The 22,720-nt window shown below is 39.0% G+C and overlaps 1 protein-coding gene across 12 annotated transcripts in view; it reads right to left on the bottom strand.

The window, feature by feature from the left end:
* TENM3 (teneurin transmembrane protein 3) overlaps window positions 1-22,720 on the bottom strand; it is a 1,324,874-nt gene that overhangs the window by 74,123 nt on the left and 1,228,031 nt on the right. For all 12 annotated transcript variants that reach the window (XM_082237150.1, XM_082237146.1, XM_082237151.1 and 9 more), the window contains 6 exons: window positions 16,605-16,819; window positions 11,691-11,901; window positions 11,146-11,247; window positions 10,774-10,968; window positions 8,567-8,767; window positions 4,301-4,486 (listed from right to left, as the gene is read on the bottom strand). In XM_082237150.1, coding sequence (XP_082093276.1) covers window positions 4,301-4,486; window positions 8,567-8,767; window positions 10,774-10,968; window positions 11,146-11,247; window positions 11,691-11,901; window positions 16,605-16,819 — 1,110 coding nt within the window. The remainder of the gene's footprint in view (window positions 1-4,300; window positions 4,487-8,566; window positions 8,768-10,773; window positions 10,969-11,145; window positions 11,248-11,690; window positions 11,902-16,604; window positions 16,820-22,720) is intronic.

Below are 22,720 nucleotides of genomic sequence, written 5' to 3'. Positions count from 1 at the left end.
GCCAGTGCATCTCTCTCTGTGTGTGTGTGTGTGTCCCAGCCCAGACACACTCTCAGTGCCATTTCGCCACTGACTGTGGGTCAGTGCTGCCACCAGCTGCCCCCTCCCTCCACTGTCTGCAACAGAGTGTGGAGCTGCAGCAAAGCTCTCAGTAGCAATTCTTACAGGGCTCTCTAGATAACCTATGCCTCACTTTGAAGAACAGTTCTTCCTCAGAGTGAGTCATTGTGGATAAAGTGGTCTCTGAGAGTGCCTGCATGATCCCTGCATTGCCATAGCGAATGAAGCCTAAAGTTAAAAATATATTTATTGCTGTGGCAACAAAGCAGCACAAGACTTTGTCAGATGAGATGACTGTGGTCAGCCTTGGCACACTTGTGTTGCTATTGATGATGTAGTGGCAAAAGCAACAGCAGCAGGTCAACATGCTGGAGCAGTGGCAGCTGCCAGTATGCCTCAGGTGGCAGAAAGTCTTGCACTAGCCCTGGAAGTGGGATACAAAAGGATATAAATACCACAAAATGCTAGTGACTGAATCCAGTATCTGCATTCAGTTCAACGGAAGAACTCAATCTACATACATTCACTGAAACAGCAATACAGAATGGGTCCCTCCGTTCAAAACATTACAGCATTCTTTGAATTGTACAATGTACCTTATCAGTAAGTTTTGTTGAGCAGGTTTTGGCGCAGTGATGGAGAACTTGTAGCTTTCCAGTTGCTATTGGAACTCTAGCTCCAGCCCCCAATAGCCAAGGATATTAAAAATTGTGGCTGCATCAACATCTTGAAAGCTATAAATTCCTTGTGTCTATTTTAGTGCCTGATTCTCAGTTCCACATGGACCAGCATTTTAGAGAGTTATCTTTCCATGAAGGCAATCTTAAGTAGGACCAGTAAGGAGCAGAGTGGTCAGTCCACTGTCATATCCCAAGTACAGCCAGGTCTTACCCATTCTTCTTTGCTATCCTAGTTCTAGGTTGACAAAGATGAAAGGTCCAAAGATTGAGCCACTGGGAGACAACTGCTGCCCAGCCTTGGGCCCATTTCAAAGTTTGCTGCTTGCTGGGCTGGGTGTGTAATGTATGTCATCCTTAGTCTCAGTGTTACACCTGTAGAACTCAGCAAGGAGGATGAGAAGGACAAACCAATAATAAGTTGGCTCTGCCCATCACTGTCTCTGACACCACCTACTGCCTGGGCTTCCCACCTTCTGCCCTACCTGTCCCAATAAGCACCAGCCACTACAGACTCCACTCATTATTATTTGTTGCTTCTGAACTGATGCTCAAACAAGTTAGATCCAGTTAAAAGCTATATTAAAACTAGGTTAATATCTCAACAGTTACAGAGCACTGGTTTCCAATGCCTCCCACGTCTCTACTCAGTAGGAAAAAGGCTGATAAGGCAGATGAGCTTCAGGCCAGTCTGAATTGATGCATGTAGATAAGCTTTGGACTTGAAAACAAGGAGGTTCTGCTCACTTTTACTGAATGTATGCTCACAAGGGTTCACACAGCTATTTGTGCACACAGCTATTAACTTGGTAAAATGTGAAAAGCTTGCAGTTCTCCTGGCATGTAACTCTGAACAATGGACAAGTTCTCAACTTTGGAGAGCGAGGAAGTGTATGCTGATCATATTAGTGAGAAGTAAAGTTCTACGATGTGCAAGCCATCAATAAACATAGGTTTAAGGAAGCACCTGATGCAAGTTTCCACTGAGAACTTCTATTAGTTTTTTAAAATGTTTCACTTCTTTCCCACCTAATTTTCAATTACTCTTTCTATTTGTATTCAGCAGGGCACATATTTAGAAGCCCCCAAAAATCCCATCTCTCCAGTTTAAGGAAAGGTAGTCCTTTGAGGTGTTCTCTGCTAATAGTGCTTTAAACACCAAGCTGTTTATTGAGTTACATTGATTTTCATGTAGATGCAGGCAATTCAAATGGAAATCTGGCCTAAGGGAAATCCTAATTCCTTTAAGCTACGAAATACCTGCTATTTGTTTTTATTTCTTCACTACATTGGAAAGCAAGATCATTAATGATCACAAAGACATGCTTTGTTCAGAAAGAAAAATGTAGGCAAGCTGGTCAGCGCACCTCTATTAAACACCAAGGCTGATGTGAGATTAGGAAGCCAATCAGTGAAAATTTGAAAATGAAACACTAACAGCTGGGGAATTAGCTGTTAAACACTACATACAAGACTAAAACATTTGAAATCTGGACAGAATTTCAGTCTTGCACCTCTTATCTTGTTTTATTAAGCATCATGATTGTACGACTAGTATTGCTGTACAAACTCACATGGTGCAATTATTATGGTGCATTGTGTTATTTCCAGTCTTTTTTCTTTTGAACCCTGTAATATGATTACAAAGACCCTCAGAAATATAGGTGGTGTAAGTTATTCCTCTTGACAATTATTGCAGACTCCTTTTTCTACTGCTATTGGATAGTGATCACAGACTTACTGGGAGTACCACAAAGGCTGAGTGCAATACACTTTGCATTATTGTCATTATGCAGGTTTTATTTTTCTCTAACATTATTTTATCTGTACTAACAGAAGGTTGGATCCAAAATACTAATTCTGTTGGGGGGAAACTGTTTTCATTGGAAGAATGGAACCTTGAGATCCAACTCATTGGTTCTACCCATTTCTCCTTTCAAGCTTTTTATCATTGTGTTTATTTATACACACAGCTCCCGTTTACCAAACACAGTATATGCTCCATGGAAATTGTTCATTAGGCGAGCATTTGCATAACGAGTACACAAGACAGCTTTTATGTGTTGTTGCCATCAATAAATACACTCTAGCACCAATATTAAATCAATAAATTTGGTATTCTATAAGTTTAAAATTGGTAAATGGAATTTCAAAGTATACTTATAATAAAATTAATCCATTTTGGCATAGGTATTCTCATAGCTGCAGGCTGCAATTCTGTCCCCATCCATTAGGGTTTAAAGAGATTGGTGAGATTGAAAGTTATTGGGAACCATGACTATGTATAAGGGGAAACTGGATATATATGGGATTAGAACTGTTGCTGAATTAGTCATTGCAGGAAAATGGAAGCCCTACCCAAACCACTTGAATGTTTAAAAGCTTAACAAATATCCATAACAACGAGTGTATTATTGCAAAAGCAGTAATGCAATAAATAGATGGGCAACACATACTTTTGAAATCTAGTCCAACCCCCTGCCTTCCCAGTTGCTGATGAAAAAAACCCTGTTGTGTCTAATACATTGGAAAAAATGTGCAAGAACAGTTCACCCATATATAATTGTAATCCATGTAGGTTGGTGAGGCCAACAGAAGAGTGATTTGCTGAATAATTACAAACTGACAAGCAAAAGCTTAGCAATAGGCTTTGTCTCCCACATCCATTTTACCATAGAGTTTTAAAAGGAGCAGGAAATATGGAAACAAATGTGAAGGATCACCATGAAAAGTCTTCTTTCATTTGTCCTCTTTGTGATCTTTAATGACTTATCATGGATCCAACTTAGTTAGATATCAAAGGTTATTTGGTCAAAGACTGGTTTCTGAAAAGAAACATAACAGAATTCTAAGAAAGAAATTTTTAAGAAAGAAAAAAGGCATCTTTCTTTTATATCCATATAATATGCAGGATGTAAAGGAAAAATGAGTCATGTACTACAAAAACATAGGGCCTCTGCTCTTGCTTGCAAAAAAGCAAACAAACCTATGAATGGAAGTGCTGAAAGTCAGCAAGTTGCTCAATTTGTCGAAACAGAAGCTTTGTGGAAATGTTAAATAATTCATTATGCCTGCTAACAAAACTCAACAAAAATTATTTCAGGGTGCTAGATTTCCTGGCAAACAAACCAGCTTTTATGTTCATGTACAATGTTTCTTTAGTTTCCTTTGTTAATAAAGGTGAAATGAGATGCACGACTACAAACTAAAATCAGAAAAGCCAGTAGAAATGAGCTGATTTATCCAATGATTAGGAAGAATACTAAAATAGTTATCACTCGAGTCAGTGAACTTATGTGTAGAGAAAACCAAGAAAAAATTGAATAGAGATTCTTGCCCCTTCCAATGGGGGTGAGATAGCTATAAAGGATTGATGATCCATCATATAATCATTTCTTCTTCTTTTTTTAAAGTAACAATTTCTTTACACAAACTGACAAGTGAAAATATTCCATTTGAAGGAACAGGCTTCAAAGTGCTAAATTTCTGATTCAGACAAGGTCAGGACCTCTGGCTTTTTAAGCTCAGCATTGAATAATAATATTAAAGCACAGTTAGCCTACCAATCGTGCAGTGCTCGCCATTCCAGCCTTGGCTGCATTCACACTTCCCATCTTTACATGTTCCATGTTCAGCACACCGAGGGTGACATGCTCTCTGACTGCAGGATGGGCCAGTCCAGCCTTCTTCACAACGACAAGTTCCACCCATGCAGACGCCATGTGTGCCACAGTCAACAGAACAGATTTCTGCATCAGAAATAAACAGCAGGAGATAGGATGATGGGGTTGGGGTGGGGGTGAGAAAGAACACAATAATTAGCCAAATTCCTGATCCAACCTGATCACAGAGGAAGGCAAACCCTTTGAAAATGTAATTTAAAAAGTTACTATAAAAGCATTTTCAGGAAGCTCTCAAGAGGTTGGGGAATCTACATCTTAGCTAATGCTCTATTAGTTGCCCAGGAGATTTAGTGATGTCTATCTACCACAGCTTTTCTTCAGTTAGCTTTGAGTATTTTAAAATTAGATTTCCTAATCACACATATCTTAAGACTCACCTGTTCTTACACATATGAGGATTTATGTAATATTCTTACTGAGCATTGAGATCATATGCACTGAAAACTAATAGTAGCTACAGCAGAAGATCTTGTTTTAACCCACAGAAAAATAAAGATACAACAATATCATGTTAATGTTTTGATTCTACCAGTGTTAAGCCTGAAGTCTTCCATCAAGGGAGTAAAAACAGCTATTCCTTTTGTCTATTTCCGTTCTATGATCTCCAGCACTTCTGTTCCTGAAATTGTCAGTCTAATGTATTATTTAATGTAACCTTGAAATTAAGTGTTTCCATTCTTGAAATCCTCATGATTGTTGAAAGAAAGGGCACTGAGATAAATCTCTTTCCTACTCTCTGCCCTATTGTGGCAACTTAATGTAACTACACTCCCAAGTCCACAAGTATAGTTATTGTGTGGAACATTAACACAAGATGGATGCATTTTGTATGTGTGTGTCTATCCTTGAGCCCAAAATAGCATGTGTTCTGAATGGGTAGTTTTGGCATAGGCATTGGGAGTGAATCCAGAACCATCCAACCTGACTGCTGGATGACTGATTGGCAGGGTCACCTCTGGGTTAAGGATCACCCTATGACCTACATCTGGACATCTGGACACAAGCACTGCCCCTAGGACCCCTCTAACAGAGTACCCTGATCCACTGGAGTGGGGGCTGGGACTTCCAATCTCCTTCCTGCTTAGACTAAGGATCCAACCCAATGCCCTAACTGCCAGATTGGTTGTGACAATTGCTATGTGGTAGGCAAAAACCCCCAAACAGTATCAACTGACCATTTAACCCATTATTTACAGCAGGGGTGGGAAACCTTTTTTCTGTGAAGGGGTAATCCTCAGGGGTAATCTGTTGGGGACCACATGCAAGCGGTGGGTAGGGTTGGGCCAAAAGTGGATGAAGCCACCTGTTTTTTCTTTCACTCTGTTTGCCATGTTCTCCCACTCTGCCATCCTCATTCCTCCCATTATCTCCATCCTTGTTACCTGCATGACATTAGGCCAAGGACCGCATGAAATTAGGGGAAAGGCCGCATGTGGGAGGTAGGCTGGTCACTTTTCATCTACAGTATTCAGTTCCTTATTTGTCATCTTGTGAAAATGCACTGTGATTGCTAAAATAATAAAGTGTTTTCTAAGCTACATAAAACACTTTATTCTCAAGCTGAATACAAGGTGTGAAATAATACTCCAGTCTATTACAGTTTGCATTTATCTCTCCTTCTTTTTTTGAGGGAATAGTTTTCTGTGGCGCTAATATGAGGAGGAAAAACATAGCTTAAGGGATATAGTTTAAGACTCTTAGAACAAGGCTGGCACAGCCATAAGATGTTTCATAAGCATATTATATGACTTCTGTCTACTGAAAGAAAGAAACAGCAGAAAAAGCAATTCTGGAAACAAAGATCAGAAATTATTTGTGATAGATATTGAAATAGGAATGTATAATAAAGAAGCTGAAAAGGATCCTTCCCCTGAGAAGTCATTGCTGTATCTCAAAGAGCTGTAGAACATTAAACATACTATCAAGACTTGTGACACATTTTATGCGCTAGAAGGTGTGAGAGCCAAGAGAGTTTCTCATATAATCTTTTTATATCTACTTTGAACTAAATGATGTATTTATTTATTATGAGATCTTGGATGGATTAACTTCAAAACATCAACCCTGCTCTGGGAGGAAAAGGTTTATTTCAGAGACCCCACCTTTTTTCTTCCATCTAATCAATTTTTCATTAGAGTGGAGGTGTTTATCAGCTTCTAGCACACTTGCTTTAAGCAAGGTGCGTCAGTCTTTGTAATGAACTTATTAATTAGAGTTAATTTAACTGAAGAGGAATTGGAGGGCTAATTAATGGACAAACTGCTGATGAAGACAGAGGAAAGCAAAGTTGATTTTAAACGCCCCCCCCCCCCGCTAAACCTTGGGTGGAGCAAAACAACTTTTCCTTTTCCTCTTAGAATCTTAACAAAACAATTTTTTTAATTAGGAACATGTATATACTGATTAAAGGTAAAGGGACCCCTAACCGTTAGGCCCAGTCATGGGTGACTCTGGGGTTGCGGTGCTAATCTCACTTTATTGGCCAAGGGAGCCAGTGTACAGCTTCCGGGTCATGTGGCCAGCATGACTAAGCTGCTAGTGGCGAACCAGAGCTGCGCACGGAAACGCTGTTTACCTTCCCACTGGAGCGGTACCTTTTTATCTACTTGAACTTTGATGTGCTTTTGAACTGCTAGGTTGACAGGAGCAGGGACCAAGGAATGGGAGCTCACCCCGTTGCGGGGATTTGAACCGCCAACCTTCTGATTGGCAAGTCCTAGGCTCTGTGGTTTAACCCACCCACAGCACTATCCGCGTCCGTTTTATACTGATTATCTACAGGTTATTTGAAACATTTGGAGAATAAGGAGCAAAGTAATTAATCTATGTTTCAATGGTTCTGGAGCACAACCAGCTCTCTAGCCACCCACTCACCACCACCACCAGCCCTGGAATACTGCCCTGGCTGCTCCTCCATGAGCGCCACCATTCCACGGACACTGCATCACCCTGACTTGCCAGTCTGCTGCTCTTTCCACACCATCCTACTGCAATCCTAGCCGTTCATTCTTTTCTCTTCCTCCCACCTCCACCCCCTCCCTTACCAGGCAGTGATAAGAATGGAAAAGGTCACGTTTCCTTCCATTATTATTACTTAACATGTGGAGGTTGGGCAGCCAGTGAGTGGCACAGTGATGCTCCAACCATACCCACCATGTTCAACCCCCTTCCAATGCCTCCGAACCTGCAGGGGCCCAGAGTCATTTGGGGGGAAACGATGATGGTCAGTGAAGCTGTAGCTTCACCGCACCTGGTTATAAAAAGATGATTTAAAAGAAAAGAAAGGAATGTTGTGGTGACTAATGTCAGCCTAGTTATTCTCAGGGGTGTTGACCCTTGACCTGTTTGCCACTGCACTGCTACCCTCAGCTTCTGTCACTCTCTGGCAGCCATGCCACCAACACTTCTGCAGCCAGGCTGTAGGGCCTACCAAAGAATAGTGCCATTGTAGGACCCTGGCAGCATTATTGTTTGGTAAACTCAGCAGCCACCATCTGGTGGGAGCATAAATGGCACTTGGATATATATATAAACTGGCTAAGCCAGAAAATAAACATTAAGCATCATAAGGTGCTACCACTGACTTACTGCGACATCACAAGGTACAATATTAATTTTGTTATTACAGTGCTGCAGGCTGGTACCTCAGCAAAAAGACTGCACTACCATCTTTCAAGTGAAGAAGAAATTTGCAGAGGTTTGTTTAATAGAAAACCTTCAAGTCTATGCAGAATGTGAGGCACTTTTGCACATGTGGTCGGGCATACATGACGTGAACTTGGCTCACTCCCGTATTAATAAATGAAATGATTTTACTGTTGATTTGTTAATTATTCTATATGATTTATGTTGCAATTGTAATGTTATTGCTACATATTGTTTGTCAGCTGCTTTGAGACTCATGTGGGTAAAGAGCGGTGTGGAAATATATGAATGAAATGAAATGAATCAAGTCTTGGTGGTGGCACTCTGCTATCAATCTATGGCCAATTTCAGTTAAGTATTCCTACATGTTTTTTGCTTGCATTGCTTCATTGCTTATAGCCTTTAGCTACACTGGGACCGAAATGTAGTATCGTTCTAGAATATTGCCCAATATGAACAGTTAAAGCAAACAGATTTCTTAAAAAAAAAAAAAGTCCTTACCATTGGAGCAGTCAGGACCAGTCCAATTAGGGTCACAAGTGCATGTGCCACTTTCTTGAAGATATGTGCCATGGCCAGAGCACTGGTCTGGACACATGGTCTTCAGAATTTCACAGTTGTTACCACCCCATCCTGGATTACAATGGCACTCTCCATGGATGCACACACCATGATTTGAACAGGCTGGATCTAAACAATCAGCTGAAACGGGAAGACAGTTTTGCATCTATGAGTTCTATCGTTATTTCCCATGAATTAGGCTACAGTATATTCATTCTTACACATGAGTAAAGAAGCACAACAATTCAGTGATCTGTATAATGTTCCTATTAGGCTCTGAAAAAGAAGAGAGTACAAAGCAGAAGAAACCTTCAATTCCTCGCTATGCTCCTTTTACTTTAACTACAAGTTAACAGAACGCAGCAGCAAAAATCAATAGAGGTACACGCTTTAATCATCAGAAGGTCTAGAAAAAGACCTGGCTGTAATTGTGGCAGGGGCTGCAGAACAGGGCTTACTAACACAAAATGATGATTATTTTAGCTCTCATTAAAAAAAGCAAGCTTCAAATCATAAAGGCAAGCAAACAAAACAAAACAAAACGCAACAGGCTGCCATCCTAACCCCACTGACCCACTTAATTCATGGAACTTATTTCTAAGTAGACATGGCTAGAATTGCAGCCTTAGAAGCTAGAATTCCCCTTTACATTCCCAATATATGTGCCTACATATTTTCTAATACCTGAAAGTTCCATGCCTAACTAGCCAACAAGCCAGATGCACACGGAAGGCCTGAAAGCAGCTGCCGACTGCAACTGCACTCTCCCCACTTGTGATTTTCAGCAATGGGAATTTAGAGGCAACTTGTCTCTGATAGTGGAGGAAGAACATAAACATTATGGCTAGTAGCCTTATCCTAATGAATTTTTCTAATCCTCTTTTAAAGCCATCCAAGTTGGTGACCACCACTTCTTGTCAAAGCTAATTCCATAGTTTAACTTTGTGCTGTTTCTGTTCTTAATAGTTCAACATTCAGCTACTTTGGTTATCTACAAGGTCTAGTGTTCTGAGATAGGGAGATGCAAAATTTTATACACCTCTATCATGTCTTCTCTTACCATGGCTGCTTAGTTTGTTCCAAAATTTAAACCTTGTTGAAAATAGGCCTTTCCCTGTTCTAGCATAGAGATGTGCATGTGCATACTATATACAGATTTGGTCATTAGCTAGAAAGGAAGAATACTCTTTATGAATTAATCTTCTGAGTTATACTAGGGCAGAGTGAAGATGGCTTTACTGCAATATTCAGAACAAAGGAAACAGGTTTGAAATCATCTGAAGGTAGCTACTGAAATGAATACAAGTTAGGGGAAGTTCTGTTGCCCAAAGACATGCATATGAATAGACTGTCTTAGTGGACTCTGCTGTTCCTGTGTTGTGACAGCTGTGTACCACCATCAGCCTGTTTAGGAAATAAATGACTTGCATACCCTCTATCTTTCTTAATTCACTTTAATGTGCTTTAGTTGACGAGATTTAATTTAGCAATTTGACTCAATAAAACGTTACACTTGTAGGGTCAATGGTCTGAAAATTTAATTCCAGAGACTTAATTATATTATTTGTATGTGCAGATCAATAAAATCAATCTGATTGAGAATGGAAACGTGTGGGTTTTTTTCCATCTGAAAAAAATATCAGCACAGAGGAAAGGCTATCATAGTTATTTACACCACCACAACAGAAAAAATTCTGTACTGTTTTTCAACATGAAGGATTTGAATTAGCACTTTCAGGAATGTAGTTTATGTAGGAGATTTTCAGTACATGCAATTTCTTCTACTATGTGAAAATACTGAGTCTTTTGTCAAACTATCTTTTTTCTTTCCTACCTCATCTTAGCTCAGTGATGTAACAAAGAAGATCATGCTCACAAGCTAAGAGATTAAAATGTATTTACACATTCAATAGTTAAGGAAACTAAAGCCTACAGTGCAAGAAAGATTTTCTAAATCCTATGTTTAATATGCTTGAAAAATTCTGAATGTGAATGATATGCATATAAAAGAGATGTTTTCATTAAATCTAAAATGTGCTAGCATCTGCATTTATTTGGTATTATATTTAGGGCCTAGAACATAATAGTGTAGCAAAGCACTTCTGAAGAATTACAGTCAAATCCTAAGTAAATGTTTATATATTTACCTTCCTCACAGTTTTCTCCTTTGTATCCAGAGTTGCAGGCACAAGAGCCCATGATGCAAATCCCACGACCTCCGCATTGAGGGTCAATGCACTGGGTGGTAGGCACATCACACTCTGTCCCTTTCCAGCCACTGTAGCAAAGACAGCGTCCTTTGGAGTACTGCCCATTGCCACTGCACAATACTGGGCAGGCTGCTGTGAAATAAAACATGACAGAAGACTTAACGCAATTCTTTTCAATCAAGCTTTAGAAGCAGAGGAACATCTAGACAACAAGTTGTACTTCAGTTTCTTTTTCTTGCTGCTCTAGTAACTACTTGTATTTCTGTTCTGTATTTGTATTGACTTAAGAAAGGAATTCAATTTATATACCTCTTGAACAATCAGGGCCCAGAAATCCAGCAAAACAATGGCATGATCCTGATACACACTCTCCGTTTCCATGGCAATTGCGGGGGCATTCCACCACAGACTCTGAAAGGAACCGTAAGAAGAGAAATTCTAATACCCTGCAATCACAGCAGTTAGCAAAAACAGAAGAGAACTCTTATTTAAATCACTTGTAAATGATAGCAAATTAAGACACTTTTAGGAGTGTGCGTGCTTAGCTTGTTTACTGCCTTTGAGAATGTAAATAGAGCTTAATTCATTTGAATTACTTGTAGAATGTTAAAGCAGTAACTTCTAACAAAATTCTATTTTAATAGAATTATTACAAGATCTTTATACTTTGACACCAGAGCATAACAACATGTCATAAATATTTTATACACTTCAGGTAAGTCAGATTTTGACACAACTGTGTTCCATCAAAACAGATTTTCTGCAAAATACTCAAGATTGTCCAACAAAGAAAATATTAGAGAATAGTTCAGCTTGCAACTTTTGTAAACAAACACAGTGAATGCAATTCTTACCTATGACAATTGTATTAAAAGACACTTGTTCTGCATTTTTCCCATCATTATAAAAAGCCAGATGCCAGATCCCAGCATCCAAATACTGGATGAAACCTGCTTCATGAAGACTGACAGACCTTGCCTGTCTACCTGCTCTCTCTGCCTCAAGAAGGTTGCGCTGTTCCTTTGCAATCAACCGGCTACCATCCAAAAGTTCCACAAAGTCATACTGCAAGGGGAAATTGCACAAAATGTATATATTATCCATCTATGTAGTGTTACATTGATTACAGCCTTTTAAAAGTTCCTAAATTAAATCTTCAGTGCCTGAAGTATTTTCAACAGTTAATCTTTGAAGTAGTGTAGTGTGGAACACACAGTTCCTGTGTCAGCTTCCGTAATATGCTGCTTGCATGCCAACATCCTGACCTGTATGCTACCAGGAGTACATTTTCATGGCTATACTCAGTCACCGAGACAGATGATTTTATATACTTTGCTGAAGGAAAGCCAACAAGATTAACTTTTGCACACAACTAGCAGTATAAGAATAGTCACCTAGAGGTAACCACATGATGATGGTAGCAATCAATGGCAGTCGATCCCCCTACAACTCAGTGACTCATTATTTTATTTATTTCTGCTTAAGAACATAACAGAAAAGCTACAAATAGAGACACTGATAATGGAAAACACTATATCAGCTTTAAGAGATAACATAGCTGTCAAAAGCACTATGTTTTATTAACAGCAACAAATAGGTTATCAGAGGCTTAGACAGAACAGTATTAAATATGCCAAAATTAGAGACAATCTTTAGTTGCTGTGTGCATTACTTCCTATTTTACACTCCAAATTAGGAAAAACTAGGTCAAGTTCTGGTGAAAGGTAAAGGCTAATAGGGTGAACTGGGAAATCTCTTCTTAGCCTGAACCCAGCTACTATCCTCAGACTCAGCATCCTATCAGCAATGGGAATAATAATAATAATACTGATCTATGCTAAAGGGTTGTTGCATGGAGTTACTATACAAGAAGAACTGTGAAATCTCATAAAGTGAGCATCAATCAATCAGCAAAATTATTATGATTTATTACTATATCCTAAGTACCTCAAATTCCCAGCACTGAAGCAATCACAGCTAAAACTGATTATTTTGTACTCATCCAGTAAATACGTTGCCCAGTTCTGACCACTCTGAAGTGGTGTTTGCCCATAATTTTATTTCTACACTAAATGTTATTATGGATGTACAACCACTAAAGCAGCTCACCATGTAGGAAGGGTTGCATTGCTTGCATCCTGGCAATGCTTATGATCACTGCTGCTTCCCTGGAGGAGGAGAAGCAAAGTGATGATGAGGTTGGGGCTGTGCAGGTGCACCGGGAAAGCGAATCTGGCAGTCCCGTTGTGCACCTGCACAGCTCCAATAGTGCTGCCTCTCCTGCTCCCCTTCTTGGCAGGCTCCACCAAAACGCTTCTGAACGACTTCTATAAAAACTGGCACTCTTCTTTCATACTCACCACTCAACTACGTTCTATTTAAGTAGGTGTATAAAATCACTAATTCATCCAAGCTAGTTATAAAGCCAGTTATTGTTACTTGAACTGTGACAATCATACTGTCATCTACTGATATCAGAATGAGCCTCTGAACAGCATTAAACTGAAATGCTTTGATCCTTTAATTGAATTAACTGGATATCCTTGTTTACTCGGAAGAAACCTGGTGTTTCTAGAAGGCTGCTTTGCAAGGTGTGTGTTTAATCATTGGGAAAGTCATCATTATGTCCTCCTGATATCGCCAGACTGCAACTTCCAATCACAACAATACAAACACAATGCGTAGGCTAATAATATAAAATATATAATAGAATAATGATATCATCCAAATTATAGGAGTAAGGCAATCAAAGTTCATATGTACAATATAACAGAGTGGTAGTGAGGACCGTCAAGCTATGTGTTCAAAACAGATGTCTAAGGACAGTCTCACAATAGTCTTTCAGAAGTTTCAACAGAAGACATCTCAAAAGTTTCAAAAGTAAAGTCTCTCAATGGTCTTTCAAAAGTTGCAACGGAAAGACTATAATTTGAATGATATCATTATTCTATTATATATTTTCTACTAACTATTAGCCTATGTGTTGTGTTTGTATTGTTGTGATTGGTTCTTATTGAAACACAGGGGTTTGTTTTTGGTTCATTGTTCTTCCAAGACTACAACTCCCAACATCCCTAAACCTTGGCCATGGTGTCTGCGGTTAAGGCGAGTTGTAGTCCAGCAATACCTGGAGGGCAACAAGTTGGCTGCCCCATTCAATCGCTGAATGCATTAGAAGCACCTGCTACACATTACTTTTCACCTGTTCCTCAGCAAATCTATAACAGTAGTTAACTTGGGTAGTATGGGAAGTAGCCAGCATTTCAACTGAGGGCCACAGAAACACAACCTTAACACAGAAGCAACTTGTGTAAAATTACCAAATGTTAAGTATGTGATAAAGTGCAAACTGCTCCTTTTCTTTCATACTGACAGTTGGCTTAAAAAATCCTTCTCCTTAAACATAGTATTTCTTTCAAGGATCCATGCCCTGAATCCTAATTATTGTTGTTAACCAACTTTTCCATGTGGAAGTTACAGTGTGAAAAGAAAGCAACTAGCCCTGGATTTAAATAAATAAATAAATAAATAAATAAATAAATCTGTAGGAATCTAAAATATTTCCCCCCAAGATTTTCACCTCCTAGGTTAATCTCCTTATATTTGTTGGGTATAGGTATATGGATCTCTCACACTTATTCATTTTTAGTTTAAGCTAACAAAGTCATTTGTTATTTCTTAAAGTCTCTTTAAATAAACTTATTGATTGGCTGGTTGCAATGAAACTGACATTTTAAGAATGTGTCACAAAAGACTTGCAGACTACCATTGATTGTTTTTGAACGGACAGCCACTATCAATTACTTCTGGTTGATTTATTTATGATACCTGAGAAAACAGAGCTGTGCAACCCAGACTGTTCTGACACAAGCAGAGAGCACAACAGGCTCTACCACATCTGGGGATAAAGTTGCAAAACTGGGAAAATGTGGCAAAATATCATTTCTAATGATACGGTCTGAAAAGGTGCAGTAATTGCCACGAAAGGATACTTAGAATACAAACTAATAAATAATTATGATTCTTTTTTTAAAAAAAGGAAAGCTGATTCAGCCAGGAAAAATGATAAAATAGATTAACCACATGCATTTAGTAAAAAGTGATAATGGCGTAAGACATCCAGGCTCCTCACTGGTTTTTCCTCGCAGATGGATTTTCATGGCTGTAAACCAAGACAAAATCTGGACAAAAGAGTGTGGAAGTATTAACAGAACAATTCAACATACCTTTCTCTGAGGAAGACTTTTACTACTCTCTGCTTTCAAATATCCAGAGAAAAGGGATTTAAAGGTCCTGGCAAAAAAGTCTGTGTGTTTGTGTGACCAAAAGGCCATTTAACGTATTATAATAGTGGAGGGCCCAAAGAAGATCGAACCCTAGATTTCATCACTCTATCTTCCCTTTGGATTAGGCTCAGATCCTTCCTGAGCTGAAGCAAACATGAAATATCAATTCTGCATTTTACTTCCTCACGCTTAGAAATTTTTTGGGGTAGTCAGCTCCATAGGAAGCAATGTCCTTCACGTCCTGTACATATGCTGCCACCATGTACAGCAATGTCCAGTCCTGTCTAGAGTAGTGTGTAACAATTCTCTTATTTATCACTGTCCCTAGACTCTGCTGGGAGTGTGTCATATATCCCATGTTCCACAGCATCTTTGGACACTGCTCCACATGCTCTCAGTTGCATCCTGCTAGGCTAGGAACCATGGGAGCTAAAAAAGACCCTGTCTCATTATTTCAAGGGAAAGGCTATAGAGGAAAGAAAGGGCTCAGGAAAATCTGGAGGGCCTTGATTTCACACTGATTTCATGCTGTTGGCAAAGCATATGAGGATCGTCTGCTGGGTCTGGATCAGAAACAAGTTAGACATGTGTGCCTGTATCTGGATTCTTTCATGAACCCTGGCACTTCAAGCAACTAATCTGTCATTCTGGCCCTATATGTCAGTTATAAAAACCCATTTATCACCCTAAAAGACAGGCTGAGGCCCATAAGTATTGAGTGCCCACACTCTTTCTATCATGCCTATATCTTTTAGTGCTCCTTTAGTGCTAACACTTGTTTCGCTCCCTCTCTCCAAACAGTTTTCAAGTCCTATTCTCCTTCTCCCATGTACGGTATTCTTCATTTGTCTCTTACAGCAGTCTCACTTCAAACCATGGCTCTGTCATCAACCCACATACAAAGTACTTTTCAGGAGTAGTTTCATGTTCAGTAGCTGGTGGCTCAATGAACTGCTTACCTTATCCTTGGCCCCCCCCCCCTTTTAGTGACACCTCCATAGTTGCTGAGCTTGCAGCCCAGGTACTTCTGTCAGGGAACCTATCACAATTGGGTCAATGGGAACCTTGCTTCAGCATTTTAATTTATTAGCATTAATTTATTAGCAAGGATACAGTGGCACAAGTGATTTCTTTATGTACAGCCCCAGCTAAATTACAGATTTCTAACTGGGTCTGCAAAGTGACCCATTTGGGGGGGAAACCAAGCATTAAATTTCTTTTTACTGTACTTATGATGCCCAATAAAAGTGATTTGAAAAGACTTCCATGTGTGGTTGAGATAAAATGTCCAAATTGCATTTTAAAAGGCTACTTATAGAATAATAGCTAGTGTCCTCATTATCAGCTTAGCACACAATATGGAATACAGACAGTGAAACTATTCAAAAGGAATTACTGAAATCCAAAGTAATAAAGTATTTTCAACTATGCAGTTATTGTTTTTAATGAAAGCAAGATTTAGTATTTGAAAACAGCTCTTACTTGAGTATGCGAGGGTGGTAAGCCTTTTCGGCCATATACTCCAATCAATGCATCTTTCTGAAGGGAGATATTGAATTTTAGAAACTGTGGCTGATCAATGAAGACCTGTGACCTCCAGAAGATCCCAGGAGGAACTTCTTGTGTTGCTCTTCGGCCTATATCAAGTTCTCCAGAATCTATAGTATTGTTTTCTTGTGCAAATCCTCCTAATTTTCCTGAGAGATTAAAAAATATATATTAAGACATCAAATATTTGCTTTCAGTTATCCTTTAAATAAGCAGTCAAATATTTAGACTAGTTTCAACTGAAATATTACTTGAGAATCATTCAGAGAATGTTAACGATCCTAGGGAATTCACTGAAGAGCAAACAACACAAGGGCAGCTTACATAAATACCTTCAAAGTCAAAATCCCACAACTTCCCCAAGGTGTATTGTTAAGGCAAGTGTTGTAGGACATACTCTCATTCTGATCACTCTTAACCTAATTATTCTGCAAAATATGTATCTTGTTAAGTAGGATTAACTCTGGTGCTTATCATTCTGTCTAAACACAACAGTATGCTTGCAAGTGAAAATTAAGATGAAATGGAGTATACAGCTTTGCAGATAAATTCTCATGTAAACAGGTAGCAAAACAATCATTGGGATTGATAAGTACAATTTTACGCTGCATTGGGTAGTACGGCATTCATTTACACACTAGGAATGCTCTGTGAAGTATTCTTTCAAAGCGTATTCATTTCTGCGAAAAATAATTCAAACTCTGTCTATTTAAATTAGTTACATAACGTGCACATGCAAAGACACAAAGACAGCCAAATTTTGGGGAAAAATGGGATTTCCTGCTTTCAATATATGACGAGATATCTCTTGAAACAACATACTTTGAGCATATGAAAATATGATTATTATGCCTCATCCTTCTATTCTAACCACAGAACATTACAATCTATAACCTACTCAAGTGAAGCATCAGTGTTAATTGTGTTATATATATCATTCTCTAGATAGTGCATATTCCTTAAAACATTTCAATAAATTTGGTTTCTGTACAAAAATATCTGTACAAAAAAATATCTGTACAAAAAAATCATTGAAACTCCTCTTTAAAATTAGCTGCCATGCAACATATGTAAAGCTTTCCCCATTCTGCAGCTGCACCTATCCTGTCAGCTATTACTAATACCTCTACTCTTTTTTTCTACCTTTAAATTGCTTAGCACAGTGCTATTGATAAATAGTGCAGGGTGCTTTCAGAAAGGTAGATAAAACAAGCTTTGAATTTTCTGCATCTCTAAATTGGGTGAAAAGCAACGTTTGAGCAAAACCTACATTTGATTTTCAAAATCCCCTCTTCTGCTTTCTGTAGTGCTTTAATAACACCAACAAGTAGTGACTTAAAAGTGTAGCATCACCTGTGAAAACTATTAATGGAGCATACATATGTCAGAGGTATTGGGATAATGAAAGTATCTTTTAAAATATGTTGTAAGAACATTTCATCATATTTTTTTTTTTTTACATAATGGCATTAAAAGATGCTGTAAACATAGGACAAGATCAAATAAAGCAAAAGATGCTAGCTGCTATGTATTTTGAATACTGTACTTCCCAAGTTTAGATTAGGTATGAGTGTCTAAGTCCGCTCACCTCTCTTGGTGTGGCGGCGTTGCTGGTTGGAAGAGGCTTCACTGGGGCCCTGACAGTGGAATTCAAATGGCAGGGCCCTTCCTGATAGGCGGAGGGGGCATAGGCCCCCGTTGCTTATCAGGAGCTGGATCGTAGCCTGCACCCTGCATTGGCAAATGGGGATGCAGGCTGGGACGTGGGCTGTGCCAGGAGTCGAAGCCAATGGTAGGCTTCCCTTGGATCCGCCCCCTCACTGAGGGCACAGCCTGTTTGTTCCTGCGCCAGGTTTCCCCCCATCCCACCCACCCATGGTTTACGCTGATAGGCAATGACTTTGCTGTGGCTATGGTGGTCGCCGTTCTTTACGGGGCTGGGTAGGAATTTGCCCATCAGGCTAATTGGCACTGATTCAGTGGTTTTGCCTGCCTCATAGCAATTCGTCACAACTGGTTGAGCACTGGGGCAATCCCTTGTTTTAGATGGAAGGGAGGTTGTGGTCCCCACCTGCCCCTCCAAATGCTGAGGTATCCCATTAAAGGGATCCGGGGGGCATGGCCATGTCCATGTGCCCAGGGCCAAAGGCACTCCCCCAGAAGGCGGTCCCTGTGGGGGTCACCCTATTTGATGTAAGTCTTAGAAACCCCTGCCTGGACTGACCACGCGTTACTTCCAGCGGGCGGGCCAGAAGTATTTAGATTGCCCCATGCCCAAGCCAAACCTCTTTCATTGAACTTTATTCAATAAAGTTGTGGCCTGTTTTTACCCAAAACCCAGTCTGATTATTTATATGGGTTCAATTGAAGTATCAAAATTCTGACTCAGAGGCCAGACAAAATATCAGGATAGATTACATACACTTGGTCCAAGAATTTTATCAGAATCCTGCATATTGAAGAGGCATTTTTCTCTCTCTTCAGTTTGATACAGGACAAAAAGAAAAACCACTTTTGCGATTTTCACAGGAAACAGGTTGAGGGGGGACTCTCATAAATGTTACAGCTGGAACTGAAGATGGAGTAGTCCAAAGTGCCATACTAAATACTACCCATTCCCTGTGGGATTGCAGCAGTGGATGCGACTCAGCATGGCTGTCGCAGGGGGAGCGACTCTTTCTCAGCTTCAGCGTGATGGGAGGGGGTGTTTTCTGTTTCTTGCATTGCACTGAGTGCTGGAAAACACTCACAAGGCTGCAGGAGTCAATTAGTAACATGCAGCAGGCAGCATTGGGTTGGATCCTTAGTTCGGGTGGGTGGTGGGCCCACACCCTGTGGCAAAGGGGTATTCTTTTAAATCACTTGTGGTATTGCTGAATACCAATACTATCTCACATTCTTTCATAGAATCATAGAGTTGGAAGAGACCACAAGGGCCATCGAGTCCAACCCCCTGCCAAGCAGGAAACAAAACGGTACTTATAAAAAAGAGAGAAAGCAACAATAAATTAATCAGTATCTCTTTTGTTTCTAGTGTATGTCTCTTCTCTTTGTAGATGTTTTGTCAGTCCAGCTGAAGCTTGCTAGTGTAGTCCACTGAAGTGTGCCTGTAGTCATTGTTTTAAGTGTTAAGTAATACACACTGAGAAAACTATTGCCTACACATATGGGTCTTGAACTGACTGTGACTATTCAAGCAGAGATTTTGAGGTCATACTGGAAAGGTCAATTATACATGAAGTTAGTGCGCTGCAAAAATGGAAAATATATGTGCATTATTAAGGTTTATTTGGAAAGGGTTCACGGACTGGTGCTGTACAGGAGTGGGTAGCTAAAGCACCAGGGAGGATGTATAATGTGCTTTTGCTTTTTCATAAAAGGTTTAAAATTGCTTGTGGGGGGCGAGGACAGAGAAAAGAGGAAAAAAATAGACTTTAAAATATTGCAGAGAAAATGAATAGTTGGGATATCAGAAACCCGTAAAGTAGGAAAACATAGGTTCTTCAACCAAAATTGACAGGCAGCAGCTTTACTATACACAAAAGTTCTACAGCAAAGGGTGCTATAGACAAAACAGCTGAACAGAAAGTTTCTGTACAAATTGAGCTGTTTAAAGTCCCCTCCAGACCTTTGTGCTAAGCATGTGAAGGTCAGGAAGAGGAAGGAAATCTGGCCTGCAGGGCGCATTGAACCAGGGATAGTCCAAAACTCATTTAGTCTTCCCATGATCAGATGAAAACCAACAAAGGAGCTCATGTTTTGGGTTAATGCTGATGATAAAGTGGGGACAGTGGGAGAAGAGGGAACATGTGATCTGACAGTCCAGATATTTTTATACACTGGGATCATTTCATGTAGAAGGGACCTGCAATAATTTCATTTTGTGCCTTAAAGTGTGTTGTCATGAAATGTAAAACAAAATATTGGTGCTAGGCTCCCTGATAAGCAAAATCTTGTCCCCTAACCCATATGGAAAGTACAGCCAGTAACAACTACTCTAGGTATTTGTATTAGCATTCCTATATGATTGTTAAAAACAAATTGTTTAAAAGGCTACATTTTCAAATTCTCCTCAGCCCATATTTCAGTGCTCCATAATTTTATTAAGAAACACACACACACACACACACATACACACAGCATACATACATAAATCTGTACTTTACTGTATTTAAATATTTACTTAACAACATGAACATTTTTTTTTCTTAAGGATGTACAAAATCAAGACACAACTATGACAATGTTTATTTAGCAAATAGTTAGGCTAAAGTTTAAACAAATCATTAAAAGTAATTATTAATTTAATTTAATAATACAAAATGAATTTGGTATAATTTACCAAGACATTAAAAGATTAACAATGCCTGCTGCAGAGCATGGTTTAATATAATTTCAAGCTTTCAGTGATCATGGGAAGCTTTAAAGGGTATCAAGGAGTAAGATTAAATTTATAGCCAATCAATAGCACACCATCCAATTGCATAACATAACCTTGGAATCATACCACCAACTGCGAGATAGCTGAGACAATTCTTTCAAAAACAACTAGCATCATTTCCTAGCACATTTGGTTAGAGTAACTGCAGCTCAAAATAGTTAAAAACAAGAAAGGTTCTTATATAAAAATCAATAAACAATCTCATCAGGAGATCATTTAATCAGAATGAAGTATTTCAAACAATATATCAAATATTTTAAATAGCGTGGGATGGCATTTTTAATCTCGTCTTTTGCTATTTTTCAATGTCTTAAGGTCTACAACTTCAGCAAATGATCCTTGAGTACATCAAACGACAAATAAATTATTTACATGAAGATTATGCTAATCAGCATTTTATTTTTAATATAAAAGAGTAGTTGAAAAAAATCATCATCTAGAACAGAATAAGCTTGGCTTTTCTCAAACTGTTTTCTTAATTGTAATCAATATTTTAAATTAACCCACTGACGTTTACAGGGATATTTATTTGAGAACCTAATTTACTTTTCAAACATTTATTGAAATTTCTCAAACTCCCATGGAAGCATGCACAGTAAATGTAACATTAGCTAGCAGAGTTCACCCTCTAAGTGAGAGAGAGCTCAATTACACTGTACCTTGTTAAATAGATGGTCTGTTTTTCACAGTGTAATTACTCACATAGGGAAAGTCACAAAATAATTAGGGAGGAATGTTTAGACAATGTGTAATTCTTTTATGTGTAAGAATTTTTGACATGCAGCACTTATTAAGTAATTACTAGGATTGATTTCTGCATCAGCACTAATCTTTATTTGGTAGCAGCTTGAAAGTCTGTTTGTAAACATATGAAACAAGTTGGCTTATATTGTAGTGTACTGATTGATGCAATGATCACTACAGACTGAACTAAGCCAGTACTGGACTAAATCAGATTGCATGTTTAAGCTACCTAAGGCATCCTAAATAGACTTTTCCCTGTAGCACACTTCCAATGCACTTTATATCTGAACATTTATTAGCGTCAGAGTAAACATTGCAGATGTGTCCATATCTTAAAAGCTCAATCTTAAACACTTCTCAGAAGTAAGCTCTATTGAATTCATTAGGGCTTACTTCCAGGTAAGTGGGGTTAGGATTGCGGCCTTAGTCACTTTCCATTTATTTACACATATAATGTATGCCTGTGCCAAGCTCTTAACATCGTTCCATTCAATTCACTTCTCATTTTGTTTAAAAATAAAGACTGTATAGTTTTCCCGTCATAAAATGCAGAACATTCAGAGAAGAACTACAAGTTACAAAGAACAAAACTCTGCTGAAAATGGCAGCCCCATGCCAAACGCTCCCGATTCAACTAAACTCTAATATATAATGTCACTGCAGTGTGTCTTTTCCTACTCCTGCCAGCCAACATAGAGCACTGAAATTGGGGAAATACATGCTGCAACTGTATCAGAACATGAGGAAAGCTGAATTAAGCATTATAGACAATGAGCTTGCCCTTGTTGGCAACAGTCCTGTTTTTATTAAACATGCCATTCTATCGCCCAGTTGCTAGAAAAAAAAAATAATGATGGCAGAAGTC

Source organism: Podarcis vaucheri, assembly GCF_965113315.1.
Source record: "Podarcis vaucheri genome assembly, chromosome: 9".
In the NCBI taxonomy this organism is placed as follows: domain Eukaryota; kingdom Metazoa; phylum Chordata; class Lepidosauria; order Squamata; family Lacertidae; genus Podarcis; species Podarcis vaucheri.
Note: the sequence above shows the minus strand (reverse complement) of the source record. Positions and strands in the feature narration are given on the sequence as shown.